Raw genomic sequence first — 21357 nt, forward strand, 5'->3', positions numbered from 1 at the left:
AAGTATCCACAGTGTGAATATTTGAAATGGGGGTGGTGGTATGATGAATATTTGGAGTCCCTTCCCTTTAGACACCTTCTCCCAGCCAGGATATAAATGTCAAAAGATGTTACTGATAGCCCATCAACCCCTTTGCCGCGGCAGGAATTCCGCCGCGGCGCTGGGGGGGTTTGGGGGCAGTTGCGGGTCCGCTGTGCTCGTGACGGAACCACTCCGTCACGAGTCACGGTTGAGCTGTGCTCATGACGGAGTGGTTCCGTCACGTCTCCGCCCACTGCGCTAATCGCCCGCACAGGCGGGGAATTAGCGCCGCGTGGGCGGAGCGGCTGCCAACGGCCGCAGCATGACGGAGCCACTCCGTCATGAGCACAGCGCAACCGTGGCTCATGACGGAGTGGTTCCGTCATGAGCGGGGAAGGGGTTAAAGAGTGACTTACAGCTGCTAATTTTTTTTCACGGAAAACAAAGTGCTTTTATCAGCATAATGCTTCTTTTGGCCAGAGCCTGGTGCACCCCCTGATATCACTTAAAGCCTGCCTAGGGGAGCGCACCCCCCAGTTTGAAGACCCCAAATTTACAGAAAGCAGTGTGACATTGCGTTCCCTAGGCCCGTCTACCCCTGGGAGACAGTTTGCTCATCAGTTTTGATCCTTTCAAAGCAACTCCTGTGGCCTGGCAAGCCACCCACACAAAGACCACCACCCCCACATCAGGCAGCCTAGTCCTTTCGGGGTCAGGACGGGGATCCAGCATGGAATGTCTAGGTCACCAGGGACAGACATTCCCCTGTCACTGAGGCATCTGCCACCAAACCGCTTTCGTTTGCCCTTAGCAGCAAGCGGCCACACTGTGGGATGTAGGATCGAATATTTCCTCCATGGCTGGCAAAATATAACATCCCTCAGGTGAGTCCTCCAAATCTCCAAGAGAGGCTATGCCCTACAATTTATTTTCAACCCACATCTCCCTCATACATCCAAACACCTTTCAGATGAACACTTGTCCAGCCTGCTTCCGGAGTGTCCCGGCGCTAAAGACCGTTAAAACAGGCAGAGTGAGCTCACAGCAGCTAGCTAGTAATACCATTGAAATAGCCAGGTTTTTAATTTCCTCCTGAACACACCTAAGTCATATGTCTGTCTAAGAGAAGGTGGTGGTCCGTTCCACAAGCGGGATGCCACCCATGCGAGAATGGGAGAACCTAGGAATGGTCACCAGAAACTGCATCGAGGACCTTAACGTTTGTTGAGGGGCGTAGTGCTGGATCCTTTTCCTATTGTAAAGGGCCCCTGAGTTGTGTAGGGCCTTAAAGGCCAGGGTAAAGTGAACCCTCTTGCGCACTGGAAGCCAATGAAGTGATTTTAAGTGGGGGGTCATGTGAGCCCTGGGTCTTACCATCAGAATGGCTCTGGCCACCAGGTTCTGAATCACCTGCAGGCGACCTAAAAGATATTCCGGTAAGCCTAGATACAGAATGTTTGCGTAGTCCAGCCTTGATGCAATCAGGGCCTGCACTTTGAGGGGGACTGAGAGGGGAGGAAGTTCTTCAGCATTTTTGTAAAAGCCCAAAGCAGGTGCCGGCCACAGTTTGAATTTGGGTCTTCATGGACATGTCCAAATCCAACTTCACCCCAAGGTTTTTTACTGTGGTAACAGAGGACTTCGGAGGGGACATGTTCAGTGGCCACCACTGGCGCCACTTCTCACTCGAATTGGAACCCCAAAAAATAATTTCCAACTTTTCGGGATTACACTTTAATTGGTTCAATGTGAGCCAGGAAAACACATCCGTTAGGCAGATGTTTATCTCACTGCCTCTGAACATGGTGCCCTTCTCGCTGGTGAACAGAAGTTGCATGTCATCAGCGTAAGATACAATTTTAGTGCCGTATTTCTCCGCTAAGAGTGCAAGGGGGGCCATATACATATTAAACAGGGCCGGACTTAGAATTGAGCCCTGGGGAACTCCTACTTTCATGGGGGATCATAGGGGCCAAGAAAGGGGGGGGACCATACAGTTTGCTGGCGGCCGCTTAAAAAGGAAGTGTACCATTTGAGAACCGTGCCACCAATACCACCGTCCTGAAGTCTTTCCAGGAGTTGGTCATGGGGCATGGTATCAAAGGCCGCAAACAGGTCTAATAGCACCAGTACAGCATTGCTCCCACTATCCACAGTAGTTTTGATAGTTTCAGAGACTTCTAGTAAGGCCATCTCAGTACTGAAGTTTCCTCTGAACCCTGACTGACTTGGATGTAATATGTTAGCCTCCATATACTCCGTAGTAACTATGTTTACATATTTCTCCAAAACTTTGGAAAAGAAAGGCAGCAGTGAAATTGGCCTATAGTTGCATGCTATCAGAGGGTCTGCTGTAGGTTTTTTTAACAGTGGGAGAATTCTAGCGTGTTTCCAGCTCTCAGGCATTATACCCTCCGACAAGGAGGAATTCAGAACTCAGTTCACCGCTGGGTTAATCACTTCAGCGATTGACGCCAGTACTCGCGCTGGACAAGGGTCCACAGGGGAACCGGATTTTAAAGCCTTCATTATCTCGAGAGATTTAACTAGTGGGATAGGCGGGAATTGTAAGAGGGACGCACCTAAAGTACAGTTAACTCTGGGAGGAGAAGCTGTATTTGGCACCTCAACCCGAGGCAGCTCCTTAAAAGAATCTTGGATGTTTTTAATCTTCTCAAAGAAATAGTGCGCTAAACTGTTAGTCCAGTCGCTGGTCGGGATAAATGGGCTGTTCATAGCATTCGGGGATGTAAAGTCTTTAACAATTTTAAACAATTCCTTACTTTTTGTTCCCCGCCTGTTCAACTTTGGTGGATGGGAAGAGTTTCTTTTCGTCGCGGTCCTTGGAGTAATGAACGTTCAAGACCTGTTTATAAGTGGCTTTGTCCAAGGGATTAAAATTCTTCCGCCATATTCTCTCAAGACATTTACATGCGCTTTTACTTTTCCGAAGTGCCTCCATAAACCATGGCGCTGAGGCCCTACTGGCATTAGCTGCCCGGGTCGTCGGAGGGGCCAACTCCAACGAGCTGAGCTGTAACCAGTTCTCCAAGGATAGTACATCGCTCTCCAACATTCCATTGAACGGTATAGGGTGTAGACTGAGTGCACTATCCAGTGCCTCTGCCGTGAACTTATTAAAAGGCCTAAGACTATTCAGACGGGCCTGCAATATGTTAGAGGCCTGCTAGATTTTGTTAGGGACTCTGAAAGTAAGCCAAAAATGATCCGACCATTTTATGGGGAGAGGCACTTCCATTTCCATACTGGCCGTTGAAAATATCTGGTCTAAGATGTGGCCTTTTTCATGAGTAGACAAAAAGACATAGGGGGCCAGGTTGAAGATACCCAGTGATTCACACAACCTCGAAGGCTCAGGTTCTCCAGGTTGATCCATATGGATATTAAAATCTCCAAGTACCAGGCAATGCTTGTATTTGGCAGCAATAGGGGCTATAGCATGACCAATTGATTCGAAAAATTGTCTGGCTGCCCCGGGGTTGATAGATTACAACCCCGGCGATAGATTGGTGTGCCGACACAGTTAGCAAAAAAACGAGTCCTTTTGGTGAAAGGAGCCATAGAGAGTGTCTCAGCCCGGGAAGCAGGGACCGGCGGTTACACCCATTATTTCCTTGTGCCAAAGAAGAACAAAGGCCTTCATCCTATTTTAGATCGCTGCCCTCTAAATGCCTTTTTGGGACAAACAAATTCAGAATGCTCACACTGGCCCAGGTTCTGTATCCCCAGGATCCAGGCCACTGGATAGTGGATTTTGAGCTGCAGGATGCTTATAATCATGTACCCATCCTGCAGTCTCATAGATGCTATTTGCAGCTCAAGATGGGCCATGAGCATTGCCAATTTGTTGTGCTCCCCTTCAGTCTCACCAACTTCACTCAGGGGTTCACAAAAGTGATCACAGTGGTTGCAGCAATCCTCAGGAGGTTGGAAACTCCAGTTTTCCCCAACCTCAATGACTGGCTCTCGAAGGCCCCACAGGCAGTCGAAGACCAGCTCCAGATGAGAGCGAACCTACTAACATTGTTGTGGTTCATGACCAACATGCCAAAGTCCCACCGACTCCTTGGCAGAGGCTTCCCTTAATTGGAGCCATCTGGATACAGTGCAGTTTCAGGCCTTCCTTCCACCACACGAGTCCAGGACATTCAGGCAATGATCCAGATGTTTTAGCCCTGGTCATGGGTCTCATGAGTGTGGGTCTGTGGATTCTGGGCCTCTTGGTATCCTCTATCCTGCCAGTTGCTCATGCCAGGTGGCATATGCAAGCTCTGCAGTGGAAGCTTAAGTCTCAGTAGGTCAAGCACCAGGGGAACCTACTGGATTCCATACAGGTTTCTGAGGAGATTGTAAATTACCTGCATTGGCGGCTCAACCACAAATGGACCGTCAGCAGATTCCTCTCTCTGCCTCACCCACAGCTGACGGCGATGCTAGATTCACCAGTATTGGAATTGACAGGTCATCTGGGAGAGGTGGAGATCAGAGGACTCTGGTCTCTGGTGGAGATTCGTCTTCACATCAACCTGTTAACTTGTTGGAGTTGCAGGCAATTTGCCTGGTGCTGAATGCCTTCCTACCATCGATCAAAAGGAGGCTGGTGCAGGTTCTCAATGACAACACCACCGACAAGTAGCACAGCATCAAGCAGGATGGGTTTGGGTACTGGGGCTTGTGTTCAGCAAAGAGGCACCTGAAGGATCATGAATGTTAGTTATACTCCGAAGTGGCATTGGGAATCTTCCAACAATGGGGAGAACCTAGTCTAGATTTTTTTGCCACTGAAGAGAACCTGCAATGTCAAAACATTTGCATTCTGACATTTCCAAGAATGTTCTCTCTTGGAGACGCATTCCATATAGAGTGAGGCGCGGGACTACTGTACTCCTTTCCACCAATGCAAAAAGAACTATTGATGGACATAATGCAGAACAATGTCATACATTCACCCCAGTTCAGAGATCTGGGCCTAAATCCATCGTTTTTTTGCTCACCATGCCATTCCAGTTTGGACCCAGCCATATGCAAATCACTCTTGACCCTGTGCCCTATGGGAACAGTCCAGCCCGAACTGCCAGGCCAGGTCCGCCCTGGACTGGAAACAAGCCTCCTAGGACCGGTTTCGGGGTTTCACCCCTCATCAGCCAGGATAGCTTGATTCCAGTGGCATGGAGAGCACTTCTTCTGCATAAGGTCCTGAAGATCAGGAATGACCAGCCCAATTCATCGTAGTGGCTCCAGATTAAGCAAGGAGAGTATGGTCCTAGAACTTCTGGACGTGAGCACCTATCCTCTGATCAGGCTACCGCTTTGGAAGGATCACCTGTCCTAGCAGGAGGGCAGGGTTCTACATCCATGCATGGAGATTGTGCTTCAGCAATTGATAGCATTCCATATCCCCCCCCCCCTAAGTAGTGGATGTCATTCTTGCTGCTAAGCGTCCTCTACCAAGTGTACACACCTAATGCTGGGAAACGTTTGCAGCCTGGTGTGGCACCTAGAGTACTGATTTAAACTGAAGGATTTCCTATTGTTTGTCTTATCTTGGCCCAGCAAGGACTTGCATTAGTCACCATTAAAGGTTGTCTGTTGGCTCTTTTGGCCTTTTTACATTTACTCGGCCAACCCTCCCTGTTCAAATCACCCACTGTGATGAGAGTTTCTAAAGGTTTGACTCATGTTTCCTCCACATGTGGATTTCAATTTGGTTCTCATTTTCTTCATGCGCTTGCGATTCAAGCCCATGCACAGCTGCCCATTTTGTTTCCAGACTGTGAAGATGGTGTTTCTGGTTATGGTGACTATGACTCATCATGTTCGTGAACTACAGAAGCTGTTGGTGCTGCCACCTTATACCACCTTTTTCCCAGACAGAGTGGTGCTTTGGACTTTGACAGCTTTTTTCCTAAGGTGGTTACTGCTTTTCATGTGCGGAAATCCATCACTCTTCCAGTGTTATTTGCGCCACCTCGCCCCTCAAAAGAGGAGACAAGATGCTCTATTCACTCAGCTGCACTCTAAAAGAGCTTCTGCATCAAATGCACCAAAAACCATCAGGTGGACAATCAGCTCTATGTGGGATTCTCTGTGGCAAAAATAGACAAACAAGTACAGGAAAGGACTTAATCAACGTGGATAGTCCTCTGCGTCAAGATTTGCTAACTGTTATCCAAGTATAACCTCTGGAGGGGTTAAGGGCCCATTTCACCAGGTCCGGGACTGCTATAACCTTGCTGGCACATGGAGTGCCTTTACTTGACATCTGTCTGGCTGTGACGTGGGCGGTTGTACACACATTCACAAATCACTTTTGCCTTGACAGTCATCTCCGACAAGAAGGGCATTTTGCCCATTCCGTCCTGCAGGCGTCATTCCAAAGGCCCACCTCCTTTAGAAGGTTTCGCTTTAGTATCTATTCAAAAGGTGAGGAATCTGTGGTTAGAACAAGTTATTTACCAATAGAAACGCTCTTTCTAGAGGATATGCTAGCTAACCACAGATTCCTCACTACCTTACCTCCTTATGTGCTGTGGACTGTCATTTCTGAACCAAAAAGGTCACACTCAAGGAATCTATACACTGATATTGCTGATTATTGCTGGGATCTACATCCAAGGGTACGGACAGAGTCAAGAAAGAAACTGACATCAGCATGCAGGTGTGGCGCTTATATGTGGCTCAGTTCGTCACTTCCAGGGTGGAACAAAGTTGTTGTGGAGCCGCACAGGGCCACCTACCTCTGCGCAGGAGCATCGCCGTTAAACCTCCTGAGTATATTTTGCAGTCTAGGGTGAGGAATCTGATGTAGGCCAAGTATCCACCAGAAAGAGGCTTACCAAAAGTAAGCAACTTGTTCAATCCAGCCACATCAAGTTCTAAAAGTGCTGGTTGGTCCTAGGGGGCGCTCATTTCATATCTGAACCAGAGGATGACGATGATCTCCGATCCGCCATTCTGTGCATGACTTCATTCATCGGGGTCAGTTTCCCATCAGGACCCACGGCCATCGGTTGGATAACACACTGCCTGTGGGAGAGGGGAAGAAAGACAAATTTAGAGCGTAGCTTTATTTACACAGTTCATTGCTTTTCTCTCTCATGATTAAACATTTTATTTTCTCTATCCATAGTTACTGTCCTTTTGGCCTTTAGTCTTTACAACCAACTTTCCAAATTCAGACATCTTTCCGTTGCTTCTAATTGGAGACGAGGAAGCCAGGGGATTCACAGTTTCAAAACTGCAATCACCCTTGACTGGTTTGATAGGTTGTGTTATTTCAATAAAGCCTGGGCAACTAGAAAACTAATTTACCTGAAATCTGCCATGACCTTTGATGTGTAATGTACCCTACTGTCAACAGCTAAGGCGGCTGAAAAATATTTTGGCACTGCAAGTGACAAACGGCTGTCTGCAGACGGCTTGGATCAGTAGTCTATTAACACTAGGGCATATTTCTGGCCTTCCAGTAATAATTGTGGAGCACCAATTCACAATGAGCTGCTGCAAAACTATTCTTAGCTGTAGTCATATTATGGTTTGTTAAATGTTTTTTTTTGCCAGAGAACAAATACTACATCTCCTTTGAGTTTGTGCATGGCTAATGTTATGCCTAGGTGTACGTCCATAATTGACAACATCCAAAAGTATACTAGCAATAGCCACTAGTGGTTCACAATGAATATTACTCATCAAAATGTGCCCTTTACAAGACAATTCAGACACTTCACAAATGGTTGAATCTTGTATGAAATACTGTGGTCCTTCGACCTTCAGTCATCCCACTGTGTGTATTGCTGTACAGTTGTGTGTATCACCAACTATTTGAGCACTTGCTCAGCATCCACACCTTCTGGCATGCACAACATTAGCAATTGTGTTCACTCAGTCCTCATCTTCAGTCATCGTTTCTTGCTAGTCCATTTGAACAGTTGGCAGTGAAACACACTCGGCTTGTGTATGTGTGCATGGAGATTCGTAGCGTTTAGGCTCATAATGTGATACCCAAGGATCTCATCTTTGTAAAATGTTCACATGGTGTGTGTGATCAGTTCTTGTTGAAAAACATCTTCTCAATTAGAAAGATTTAGAATAGTGTATCTTCGAGGCACAGTAGAAAACATATGAACCACCACTGTAACAATCCTAGATTGTAAGTTGTCAGAAAGAAGGGTAGGAAAATGAGTATTGATGAGATCACTCAGACTATACACAGCATTCCCTGGAATGATGGTAGTGACTAGTGAGTATCTTCTTCAAAAGACATACCAATAATCAAATAGAGCATGGCCGTAATGTTAAGGATAGTTAAACATTGACAATAAACAGAATCTGTATGTTTGGAAAGATACTTGATCTATAGTCACTTAAGAGAGATTCCAGGTATATGATTTTTGGCATACATAGAAAATGATAACCACTAAGTTGAGCAGTCTGTCATGATTGGCGGTCTCTCTTTTTTAGGATACAAATAGAGCAGAGACCTTGGTTTAAGTTTGGCCAAATAAGTTGCCTGAACATCCTGAAGAAGAAGTAATGCGTTAGTCAAGTTTATCTGAAATATACAACTCTAACGGGGTGGGTTACAGTCTGAGTTTTAGGTTAGTGCCACATGAGTTAAGGTGAAAGCAGGTAAACATAATTGACCTGTTTTGTATGTAGTTTGGAAATCACAACTAAAGCAATTAGCAGTCGCCGTTAAGAGAGTCAATTGTGGGTGAGCAAAGACATGCATAACAGCAGTGAACAATATTGGTAGTGTAAGTTTTATGTTGCTGTATTATACACAAGAGTAAAACACATACACATTTTCTCATTTTCAGATTGTAGCAATGAATAATCGAAGTTATTAGTGCTTAGTCTGAGCCAGTGTTTTCAGGTGGAGCCCACCAGCACTTTTTTTAGGGACTTTGACCCAACAAAAGCAGAAAAGCAGAAAGGGAGGAAGAAGGAGGAAGAAAAAGTTGGAAAAGCTGTGTCAAAGGGAGGAGCCAGGGTAAAAAGGAACCTAAGAAAGTGTAATATAGGGATAGAGATAGTATATTGGTGAATAAAAGAGACACGAGGTGAAATAAAGACTAGACAACCTTGGTATTTGTCAACCTTGACTTTCAGCACTGATGCCGGTGGGGCAATGCCAATAGGCCTGACTTTAAAAGAATGTTTTATGGTAATGTGAAGCATGACAAATAGATCAGGAATGAATACATGTTTGTGTAGAAGCACAGTACTATAGAATAATATGGGTGTAAGTTACAAGGTCGATGACAGTTGCATCATCAAGCAAGACCTAAAAACCCATGTAGGTTAATGACTGCCTTCCTCCCATCTCTGCTGCTGTCAGAGAAAAACACCATAAATGATCTAGTTATCTAAGATACTTTAATAGTTTTGCAGTGTCATGTGTGTGCCCCAGAACATTCAAGTATTTATGCAGCTCCAAAACGGCAATAAAATCAAAATACCAAACAATAAAAATCTCAAACCGAATTAGAAATTCAATATGGGGAAGAGGAGATAAGAATTTTTAAAGTCTTAAATATCATCAAATAATCTTTATTCGATCAATTCCCGGCTGATCATAAAAGACGTACATGATTTAAAACACACACGATTGTTATAAAACCAATCAAATAATTTACATTTTTAAAATGTATCAATAGAAATAGAATACATACCAGCTACAAAAGCCATAAAAAAAAGACCTGTTCTAAAAACGTGAAATCATGTAATACAATACAATCACAAAAGCCAGGATATAAGGTACAAGTAGAACTGAGCATATATTGTTCAGAATAACATTGCCTTTCTCACAAGAATTCTGGACACAAGTGGTACAACCAGTGGGCGAGGTCATAGACAAAGAACTAACATACACTCCAGCACGCTGCTTACTGGGTTGGTTCCCACATTCGGCCAAAGTAAAGGTTACAAGCGGATTCCAGTGACCTGGCGTACACGTTGGCTAAGAGGGAAGTACCCAAAAATTGGAAAGTGAGAGAGGGCCCTAGAATAGCAACAGGCGCAGGGAGTTCCTCAGGTGGGCGAGCTGCGAGGGTCGAGTGATGATGCGGGTGGCTAAAAGAGGGCTATGAAATATAGAAATACCAAGGGATTGCGAGGCATTGGTACACGACCTAGAATATCCAGAACCAGAGCCCCCAGACGATGAGTCAGAAACCACATAGGGTGGAATCCCCTGACGCGGACACGCCAATCATTATTAATATGCACTGAAATACCAACTATCGCACGAATATTGCCCAACATACCACGCTGGAACCACCCCACCCTGCACACACACGACTAGAGAACTGCTAACACTTTTCACCCATCTTAACTCAAGAAGAGCCAACAATAGGTGATTCGCGGTGAGGGAAAGGGGAACTGGGGTTGTTTTTGTTATTAGTGCATTATTACTTGAGAACACATATGACTTGTTGATGTAACAAAGGAACAAAGTGAAATGTGAGAAAACTAATGTGAAACCAAACAATTTGCCCTATGATTATGTACTAAGCTGATGTAACGAAGAATACAATTAATAACATCTATTTTAAAAAAAACATTGCCTTTCTCACAAGTAAAATGCCTCTCAAAAACCAGCCAACCAAATAACAGGTATTTTGGCCATTTAGCTGCTGTAAGAAGAGCAAAGCAGTTTTGCACTTAGTAAATTTGTGTCTGCGCAACAGAGGCAATAGAAATTTCCTGGTGCAAGGGAGATAAAGTTACAAAAGAAAACTAAGTGTAATAAGGTCTGGTTTGATTGCTCATCACACGGGTAAATTCAAATATCATTTGGAGAGTATTGCCCCAAGGGAAACCACAACATCCAGCGTATCATTCGTAACTTAATACGAGTCAGTAAGTTGCATTCCTACACGTTCTGCACAAATAATAGGTATGGGGTGATCCTGGCTGTCATCTGAACCAAACAATAATCTCTTACAGACGGCTTCACCACTTCCACAGCCTCCTTAGAGGCCTGTTTGTGAGTAGAAAAGCATTCCTGGGACCAGCTTTTGTCCTTCTTGGTGATACTTCCAACCCAGAGCCGAAGTGGTACCTCATATATACTTTAGCCATGGAATGTTCAATCCATGGTTGCAAGCAAGACAATCTCTAACAACTGCACAGTTGAGCTCAGCTTCCTTATTTGACCAAAGGGAACACCAAAGGGCTGCAGGGGCGGCACCGATAAGGTCCTGAACATACTCACGGCCTAATTCTTGGTGTAGGGGAAAGTGGGGCCTCGAGGGAGAAACCCCCAACAGGCGGATGCAAAATCTATTTCCCTCGACTTGGATGGCAGCAACATCCCTGTAACCCCATACACGCATGCCATACGTCAAGGTTGCAAGGTATTTTCTTTTATTCATTTCTATTAATGGGACCAATGGCTTTCTACCAATGCAAGCAGCAAGAGAGTAAATGGTGCAGACCGCACAAGAAAATCAGGTTATTCTACTTCTAAGACACATGGACCATGTGCAAGCATCATCGAAATCCAAGCCAAAATACGGAAAAGAGGATACCCTGTCAAATGTTTTCCCTTCAATCGTTTGGGTACTAGTTTTTTGTGCTCCTAAGACCGCACACCATAACAAACGTTTTGGAGTAATTTGTTTCCAAGTCAAGACCCTTCATGAATTTCACATGGTTACTGAGTAATATCTTCATATGGTTTGCCGTTAAAGCAAGCAGCACCGCGTCATCCGCACATAATAAGGCGGGCACAGCTGTATTTTCAACAAGCGGTACATCTGCTCCAGCAACATCTAGTGTCCTCTCCAAATCATTATTATATAATAAAAAGAGGATGGGGGCGAGTACGCAACCTTGGGGTACTCCTCGATTGACTTTAAATAGAGAAGTATACTCTCGGCTTTCCCCAATTCTTACTGAGGCTATGAGATCTCGGTGTAGAAGTCTAAGAAAAGACACCAGGTCTGCCTCAAGACCCATAAGTTCAAGGATTTCCCACAGTTTCGACCTTTTTACGCAATCAAAGGTGCTTAATAGGTCCATAAATGCAAGATGGATTGGGATGCCCCTTGCATATTTATATTTGGCCAAGATGAGATTTAATTTTAAACACTGCTCAATATATCCTAGGTCCTTTGGGAAACATATTGAACACGCAATATGATGCTATTCTCTCATCTCCACAGTAAAAGTCGATCTAAAACCACTCTACTAATTATTTTAGTGGTGGAGTCAAGCAGGGATATTGGTCGGTAGCACCTAGGGTCGTTGGCATTGCCCATTTTAAAGATAGGTACGATTGATAGGCTCCAAGAAGGTAATATTCCTTCGCTGCAAACCATATTAAAGACAGAAGTAAGTACCGGTGACCCAAATCCAGGGTCCTCCTTAAATAAGTCCATGGGCACCCCATCTGGCTCTTATATAGAAATAATGCCAAAAAGCACACGGCAACAATGTTAGTCAATGGTCACAATAAACTGGTAGCTAGGTGCCATTTGAGGCTTATCAAAACGGAGCAAATGTCGGATACACCAACCAGGTTCATCCTGGTCAATGATTTTGTCATCTGGCTTGGTCTTTTAACTTCCAATTCATCCAGGAGTACACTGTTAAAGCCACCCCGCCACCCAGAACCTCAGGGGAGGGACTTAGTTACTCAAAGGGTGTTCAACAGAAACAATCAGGATCTGTTGCCACTGGTCAGCTGGGTAGTTCCAGGAAAAGGCCTCTTGCAGATTGTTGTCCCTCTGTAGCCACACAGGAGGTCAGCCAACTGACACCTGGAGTCCACTTTGTTTTCTTGGGTAAAAAAGGGAGCCGGTCCAATCCTTCAGGGATCCACTCAGGTCACAGACAGCAGCCTCAGTCCTCTACTGATCTTCCACAGGTCCAGAAAGTGTTCTTAAGTGGGAGCCAAATTTATGCTTAGAACCAGCTAGAATGATGGGGTGACTCCTGGGCCTGCCCAAACCAATGGGGGTAAAAGTTCCATGGTCAAATCTTATCCACTGTTTTAGTAGTTTCTGGCTGCTTTACAGGAAACAAACCCAACATGCCAAGACGTGGGCATTTTCGAGATGGGGAAAATCTTAGTTCCCACTTAACCTCAACGTGGGCCCTGATGGCTGGGGGGGTGTGGGGAGATACTATGGAAATCCAGTTTGAGGCAAGCACTGTACACTCAACCAACCCAGAGACAGAAGTCTGGTAGAACAAAAGCATGGGCCTTCAGAAATCATATAGTGGATACACAAGATTTGCCTTGGCATCCTATTTTCTCCCCTTCAAGTGTGCCCAGGTGTTACATGGGGCTGGCTAAACAGACCTGTCAAGCAGGATTTGACACTGTGCTGTCAAAAGAAGACTCGCAGCCCACACCCTGAATATTCTGTGGAGATTAGAGGAGTCATCTATGCCCATTCAGGTCAGTCTATTGTTTGCTCTGTTAGACATTTCACACCATTTTCACACATATTCAAATGTGAGCTTAGGCTGAGACTTGGCAGTGGATCATACTAATTAACCTAACATTTGTTAAAAGACCAACTTCACTGTTGAATTTGATTTTTAATAACTATTAAAAATAGTAGTTTGATTATTTTTGTAGCTGGTCACTTTCCCAATACACAGCATTAGCATTTAATATTGGCTTCCCACTATTTCTCTATGGGCCAGCCAGCCTTCTTAGTGTTAAAATAGCTTTTGAGTGCTAGTCACTATAAGGACACATTAACTTTAAATTTCTAGATGTACTACTTTTAAATGCCATGCACCCTGCCTTGTTGTTTACAATCCCTACATATGGGTGCCTAATATTTAAAAACAGGGTTTTTACCTGTCTAAAGGAGTTTATTTAGATAGGTTGCAGTATGGTAGACATAGGATAGGCTGGAAACCATATTTGCACTCAGGCTATAGTTGATGGCACAGTAGATAGTGCTGTCCATTAGTGGCATTTAAAATTTCAGACTCAAGGTATATTTTGAAGTTCACAGATGAGTGTAGAGTGTACCCACCCACATATTCAAAATCTGTTAATAATCCTGTGCAATCACAAAAGGAATTCTTTTCAAGTAAAATTTGACAAAACTAGGCTTTTCTTTTTTCATAAGGTCACTGTTATTCTTCTTAGGTATTCTCATAGGTGTTCTCAAAAGAGTTCTCATAAGTTTCACTAATATTGAACAATGTTTACATCGTTATTTGGAAGGTACACACGTTTTTAAATACTCGTATACCAGTGCCTCTCTTAACTAAAGTAAATTAATCTTAAACAGCACACTGAAACTAGACTTTACTGTCACTTCTAATACGTTCACTAAATAAACGGATATGGACAAAGGGTATCACTAAGATAACATTCTTTTCAAGCAAGGAGGTGGATACATCACAAGACAGAAGAATATATACTCATGATTCCCTTAACATTACAGCCTCGAAAAAGCCCCAGGAATTCCTAGCCACATGTGGGGGCGAAACAGGTGTTGGCATATCCTGAATGTACGTGATACAATCAGAACACATCTTGCATATTATATCGATGAACCAACATTGGAATACATAATGTGGAATAAGTCATGATATCAACATTGTTCAGTAAGTTATATAACTTATGAGAACACTTAAAAAACATAAAAGCAACCTTATGAAAAAGAAAAAGTCAATTTTGTGAAATTTCACTTACAAAAGAATTCCTTATGTGATTGCACAGGCTTATTATCAGACTCAGAATTGTTGGGTGGGTGCACTCTACACTAATCTGTAAACCTGGAATTTTGAAAAGGTGCAGTTGGCCCCAACCTCAAGATTGCACTACCCTCAGACAAAGGGTATTACTTAAGCATATAAGAGTGTTGGGCAATTCTTGTTCAAAGCAAGGCTTATTTTGTACGATATAATAGTGACTTTTAGACACTGTAATATACCAATTAGGAGTATGCCATTTTGACAATGTTAAAAGGGGGAGCACAGGAACTTTACTTTTGGTTAGCAGGGGTGGAGTTCTAAATCCAGCACAACTATAGAATCCAGAAAAAGGCAAAAAATCTGCGTTGATGACGCAGCAAATGAGGATTTCCTACAACCATTCAGTCTATATCTATTGATATACTTATAGCATTAAAAATGAACATAAAAATACAAAGGTCACAATCCTTGTTCAGTATAGATTTCAAGTCTACAACTATATCCAGCTTGTCTCCTTTTGCCTCAAACAGAGTTCCCAGTCTCCACTCCTGATTTTCTGGGGTATGCTCTAAATTGCAATTCCTCTGGTATGCTGTGGTGTAATTGTTGTCTTTGTTTTCTATTGCTCTTATGTTTCACAATGCGTGATTTTAATCTTCTGATGGTACTTCCAAAGCACGGTTTGCTAGATAGACTGCAGTTGTCCTCCAGTTAACTGATGAAGAAATGTAATTTTCGTATGATTTAACATTGTTGTCAACAAATATTGTTGTGGAAATTTGCACTAAATGGTATCTATTATGATAGTATATACTTCCCCAGAAACTCACAGGTGCTGTTTCCTAATTGTTTGTTTGTTTTAATTATGTGAAGTGAGATGTACTTCACCAAAGACCAATAAGGGAGGAATGCACTCAGGAGTCAATTATTTTATTAGTTTAAAAGGTTGAGTTCAGGGGGCGCAAGAGAGAGCATCGCAGCAAGATGTCCGCTATCCAACCTGGCTCTGCCGGCCAACCACAATCCACTACAATCCTACTCCAGAGGGCTCATGGCCCTTAAACACTCGGCGGCCACGCTTGTGGAGGGCACCCCAAGTCAGCTGAGATGAGATGGAGCTGGCTTTGGGGCCATGCCTGATGCTGGGGTACTAGAGACTCAACCCCCTGGGCAGGACAGCCTGCCTACAGCGGTGTGGCCTTGTGGGATCCAGCTGCTGTGTCTTGGGCCCACCCGCTCACCGTCTGGGATGGCTGGACTGCAGCTGGACTATGCTTCATTGCCCCTCCCCTGGGGCATGTCAGCAGCAAGCCAAGGCCTGTGTGTTGTCCATGTGGGGTGCTGCTCCCCGGCGGAGGTGGCAAGACGGCTTGCCCTGCCAGGCGGGGCAGTTGAGGCGGTTGGCCTACTATTGCCAGCTGCCACCTGGGGCTGTGGGGCAACGTTCTTTGGTACTGGCTGGAGTGGCTGCCCACCCCACACTGAGTACTGTTTGGGTGGCGGGTGATGCTTCATGGACTGACAATACTAGGATCTTTAAGTCATAAACATTGTGTCTCAAGCGTGTGCATAGTTGTCATTTTATTAAAGCATAAAATTACTTTCTTTTTTCCATAGTACAAAATTGCATAATTAAAAACACATTATGGAACCAGATATACACCACAGATATGAACATACAGTGTTTCCCCATACTGATACATAGGATAAAAACAAAACAGATTGAAAAAACATATATCTGTTCTGGTTAACAACAAAGCAGCTTCCAGCGCCCTTCACATAATCTCTACACCCAGCGTTCTCACGCCAATGACTGACCTTAGATGTTCAAACTAGAACGTACGCGGATTGAATGATCAGCGCAAGTCTTGCCAAGTGCACACTTACTTGCGCCGATGTTTGCTTCTTGCAGAGATCCTCCTCACCAGTGTGTCTCATCCCCGCCTTCATGCTGGCTTGCAGAGACACATGCTGCAGTATATTCTAATTATGCTCGCGGAGTTGACATTCTCATATGGAAAGGACTACAGTGGCACAGAACCACATGCCTGTGCGACACGCAGGGTAGATACAATATTATAAATTGGTAGACTCATGAGCAGACCTCTCACGCTGGTCACTGTCTATGGGCCGAACATTGATAGGCCCGCTTTCTTTGCAGACCTCTGGCAAAGCCAATGCGGGCCTGCCAAGGTCTTGAGGGGAGGCGATTTTAACGTTCCATATCCAGCGACACAAGACAGCCGAATCCTGCAGTGGCTGCTCAACTGAGCCTTACAATGGATGACTATGGGCTTATTGACCTGTGGTTGCGCGTCCACCCCCTGGATTGCGAAAGAACTTGTACAGGATCTACACATAACACCTGGTCTCGAATCAGCCTCTGGCTGGTGACCCTGGATGTGGCTCCCTGGCTGAGGTCCATCGTGCATCTCTCGTGCACACTCTCAGATCACACCCTAGTCTTTCTTGAACTCACAATCCCTGACAAGTGCGCTCCCTCCCTCACTTGGTAAGTCCCTGACAATGCTCTCTGCGACAGGACATTTTGTGACGAGGTTATATCAAATATTGTAGAATATTTTTACTTTAATTCACAATCTGTGGCATTTGCTGCTACACTATGAGAGGCCTTTAAGGCTTACATTTGTCGTATGTGTATTGTCAAGCAGGCTGGGGTGCTGAGGGCAACCCAAACGCATCTTACAAAGCTTGAATCTGATATTCAATCCCTCAAGTTTGTCTTCTTCCTCCTGAGGGATCTGAGCACTCTCGCCTCCCATCAAATGGAAGCTTGGCAAGTATGAGAAGGAGGCACAGCAGGAGGCCATTATCTTAGCAAAGAGGCCACAGTCCGGTGGTAATGGGAGGGTGACAGAGCAGGTGGGTGCTGGCCTGGGCTAGCAACTACATAACCGAACTGCTTGATGACCAGCAGGTTTCCCACTCAGATCCAGAAGGTCTTAAGCACACTATGACGACCTTTTACACTGACGTCTACACCTCCAAGATTACATATGACCCAGCACGATTAGATTAATTGTTGGACTCTATTCAGCTTCTTTGGATCGACCATGTGCATCGGCAGTACATCAATGTCCCGTTCTTGGCCGAAGACATAGGCGATACAGAGCATGCCTAGAGATATAGCGCCTGGACTGTATGCCCTGACAACTGCTTCTTATAGAGAATATGCCCAGATTCAACACCTCGTGGTGGTATATGATGAGTCTCTAAGGCTGGGGCATTTGCCCCTCACATTGGGTGAGGTGGTGATCATCACTATTCTGAAACCTGGGAAAACTTCCAACCATTGTGACTCCTATTGCCCCCTCTCAATGATAAATGTTACTCCTATCACCAGGGGCACCAGACAGGGTTGCAGCTTCTCATCTATCCTTTTCACCATCGCGATGAAACCCTTGGTGGCCCACCTGAGACAGCACCATGCAGGCAGGTGGCTTGCCTTCCACACTAGAAGTGTCCTACTCTCCATGTACGGAGACAATGTCATCCTATACTTGCGTGACCCATGAGACAATATATCCCCAGTGATCCATGAGGTGCTCCAGTTTGGTGGTGTTACTGGTATCCACATAAACTGTTCTAAATCACTTAATTTTCCGTTTACATCCATGACAGACTGCTTCACATATGGTACACTGGCTGGTAGAAGCGCTTCTCACACACAGACTGAAGCCAATGACACGGCTTAAAGTCAGATGGGAGGCTGACAGAGGCCGACCTTGGACGGACAAGGAATGGGATGCTATATTGGAGAGTACTAGGAACATACCCAGAAATTCGAGGTTCAAGCTCATTCAAACATACGTTATACAAAGGGCGTATCTCTCGCCTGACATGATTAATAGATACTTCCACATCACCACCTCCGCATGTCCCCGTTGTCAGCATGTGGATGCAGATTTGCTTCACATGCTGTGGACTTGTGCATCTCTTCAGCATTATTGGCGTGTGGTAGTTACAACCCTAGCTTCACGGACAAACACAGATATGCCACTATCATGGGAGGTATGCCTTTTGGGGCTGTATGTCAGATCTAAGAAAAATAGAGTTACTTCGAAATTTCGAGACCTAGGTCTCATCACTGCAAAGCGTCTCATAACCAAGAAATGGAAAGATGCAGTCCCCCCGGAGGTAACTAGCTGGAGGCGTTCATTCACAGTGTGGGCTCAGGCTGAAAGCGCAGCACTGCATAGAGAGGAGATAGCTGGGCTTCGTAAATGTCCCATTGCACATGATTGGGAGGAATTGCTAGTCGCCTTCCAGACTGATAATTCGACAGTACCAGGTGCCACCCTGTTAGTCAATCCTCGACTGCCTTACCTAGTCCCCCACTACCCAGCAATGGGAAGTTGCACGGCTCTGAGCCTATAGAGTAGATTTATGCTGCTTCCCTTAGTCTGTCACGGATGACTCCTCATATGCCCCCCCCTCAATCCCCAGACACACAGACCCTCCTCATCAATGACAGCTCTGTCCTGCTATCAGTATTGTGTCTACTATTCATTTGGTGTACGGATGCGTGGAAGTGTACTGACAATGCGTATTAATGTACGGTCCTGGGTGGTTAAAGCTAACTGAGATTAGTGGGCGGCAGATGTTTCTTTAGATGTTTTAAATTTTAGTTATGTTTAGAATATTTTGGGAAAAATATGCTTTGTTGAAATTCACTAGTGATCGATATGTGCATTTTACAATCATTTAAGGTATTTTTCCTATTAAAAAGTGATTTGCCGGTACGATCTAACCGGTTACGCACTGGATGTACCTGGTGCATGCACGTAAGCTCCTGTTAAGACTGTATCGCTATGATGTGTTTTTGGAGTATGCAGTAGATAGCAATGACATTAATTGGTATTCTATGATGTAGCTGCATCGTGGGCAATAGCACACGGAGGTACTCCTGCGTATGCTCAAATATAATCTACATGTCAGCATTCAGGAATAGCATAAATGTGTTGTTTTGCTGGCAAGCATCCAAGGGTCTCCTAGGAAACGCTAGCTCTTCCCTTCGAGCAAGGCGGACTGTGCGTCCCTGGCATGGAACGTTATTGTTATTGTGCACAAGCGCAATAGGCACACTTTGGAATGCACCCAACGCCATCTGGCCATCGAGGTCTCCGCCACGGCCGCATGCCCATTGAACACTGCACCATACTTGCCTGCCCACCACCCCGGGCCGAACTAGACACTGTTGCATGCACGGTTTGAGCATTGGATAGAATGCAACTCCAGACCCGCTTGAGCATCGCCTACTCCCCCCCCTAAGTTTTGCTCGATGGCCATCCGCAACTTCCGGCGGTGGACGTTGAGGAGGTATTCCACCATTTGACCCAGAGGTGCCTCCTTACGCAGGGTGATTTATACCCAGAGGTCCGATTTCTCACAGCACAGCACATAGTTGCAGTGCCGCAGCACACTCCGCTAGACATTGTCATGTACTTTAGATTCAGAGCTGCGATTCGTGCCCTGCATGACACATTCCCAGCTGTGCCTCCTACATGTCATGCACTGGATAGGACTCTGACCAACCCTTCACAGCGGAAATGGATCCACCTGTACAAAGTCATGCAATGTAAGGTGCCCATATGCCTCCCTAGGGCATACTCGATCCCCCACTCATTACTGCAAATTGGCGATATTGCTGTGAGTTGACATAACCACTCTCCCCCAACTACCAACTGCGCTTAATCCACATTAAATTTCTCCACCAAATGTATCACAACCCTGCTCAGTTGCACCGCATGGGGCGCTAGAATGATGCTCGCTGCTGCAGTTGCAGACACGGTGGTGCTTCCTTCCTCCATTTGGCCTGGGTGTGGCCTGCAGCTGAGCTGTCTATGATGCCATTGCCTCAATCACTGACCACCGGCCACATAGGTCCCCGCTGATTGCTCTCTTGGGATATATGTCAGAGTCGTTCCTGATGGGGTCCGACGCTTGACCGCAATTTTATCACTTTGGGCCCGGCAACAGGTCGCAATGCACTGGGGACGCTGCCCTGAGTGAATAGCTGGCTGCATGATGTGACTTACTGCCAAGAACAACTAACAGAATACTGGGAACTACTGTCTCAGGGTTCCCGCCTGGTAGACATTTAACCCCTCTTTATCCCTTATCTTGCTTCCGCACGAGCCCTGTGGAAGTCAATAGCACCCCATCCCAATCTCCCGATACATGGTAAGTACGCCTCTCCAAAGTGTAGGTACCCATGTGTGGTTAACCCCCCCCATCCCTGGCTGAACTGACCGATCGATTAGAGCGAAGCCTATCGACCAGGGTGACACATACCTCACAGTCCTTGCAGCTCCTGTTCCTGAGAACTGATATACTGTGGGCCCAATGCATTGAGATTGTGGATTGGTTGTAGTTCTGTGGTACTGTTACCTAAGCTCTCTTTAACTTTTTCTAAGGATATTGTGCTTTTAATCTGCTTGTTTTCTCTTATGGTTGCATTCATTAACTATTTGAGTCATTTTGTACATGATACAACTTGATAAAATCTAATACATTTAAAAAAGTTTGAATTCTGACAGTATTACCGTATTTTATGTAACTGATGAGTGCAGATCAAACGCATATTTACAACACACTTCAGGCACACCGCCAGAGTGTATT

General features: G+C 45.2%; 1 protein-coding gene across 1 annotated transcript in view; it reads right to left on the minus strand.

Moving 5' to 3' along the window:
* Nucleotides 1-335: 335 nt before the first annotated feature.
* The window catches only part of LOC146861006 (chaperone Ric-8A-like), a 150751-nt gene continuing 129729 nt past the window's right edge, over nt 336-21357 (minus strand). Inside the window, exon 10 of the mRNA XM_085644963.1 lies at nt 336-7068. Within this exon, the coding sequence (XP_085501089.1) occupies nt 6948-7068 (121 nt within the window). The 3' untranslated portion in view covers nt 336-6947. The remainder of the gene's footprint in view (nt 7069-21357) is intronic.

Source organism: Triturus cristatus, chromosome 3_1 (assembly GCF_964204655.1).
Source record: "Triturus cristatus chromosome 3_1, aTriCri1.1, whole genome shotgun sequence".
In the NCBI taxonomy this organism is placed as follows: domain Eukaryota; kingdom Metazoa; phylum Chordata; class Amphibia; order Caudata; family Salamandridae; genus Triturus; species Triturus cristatus.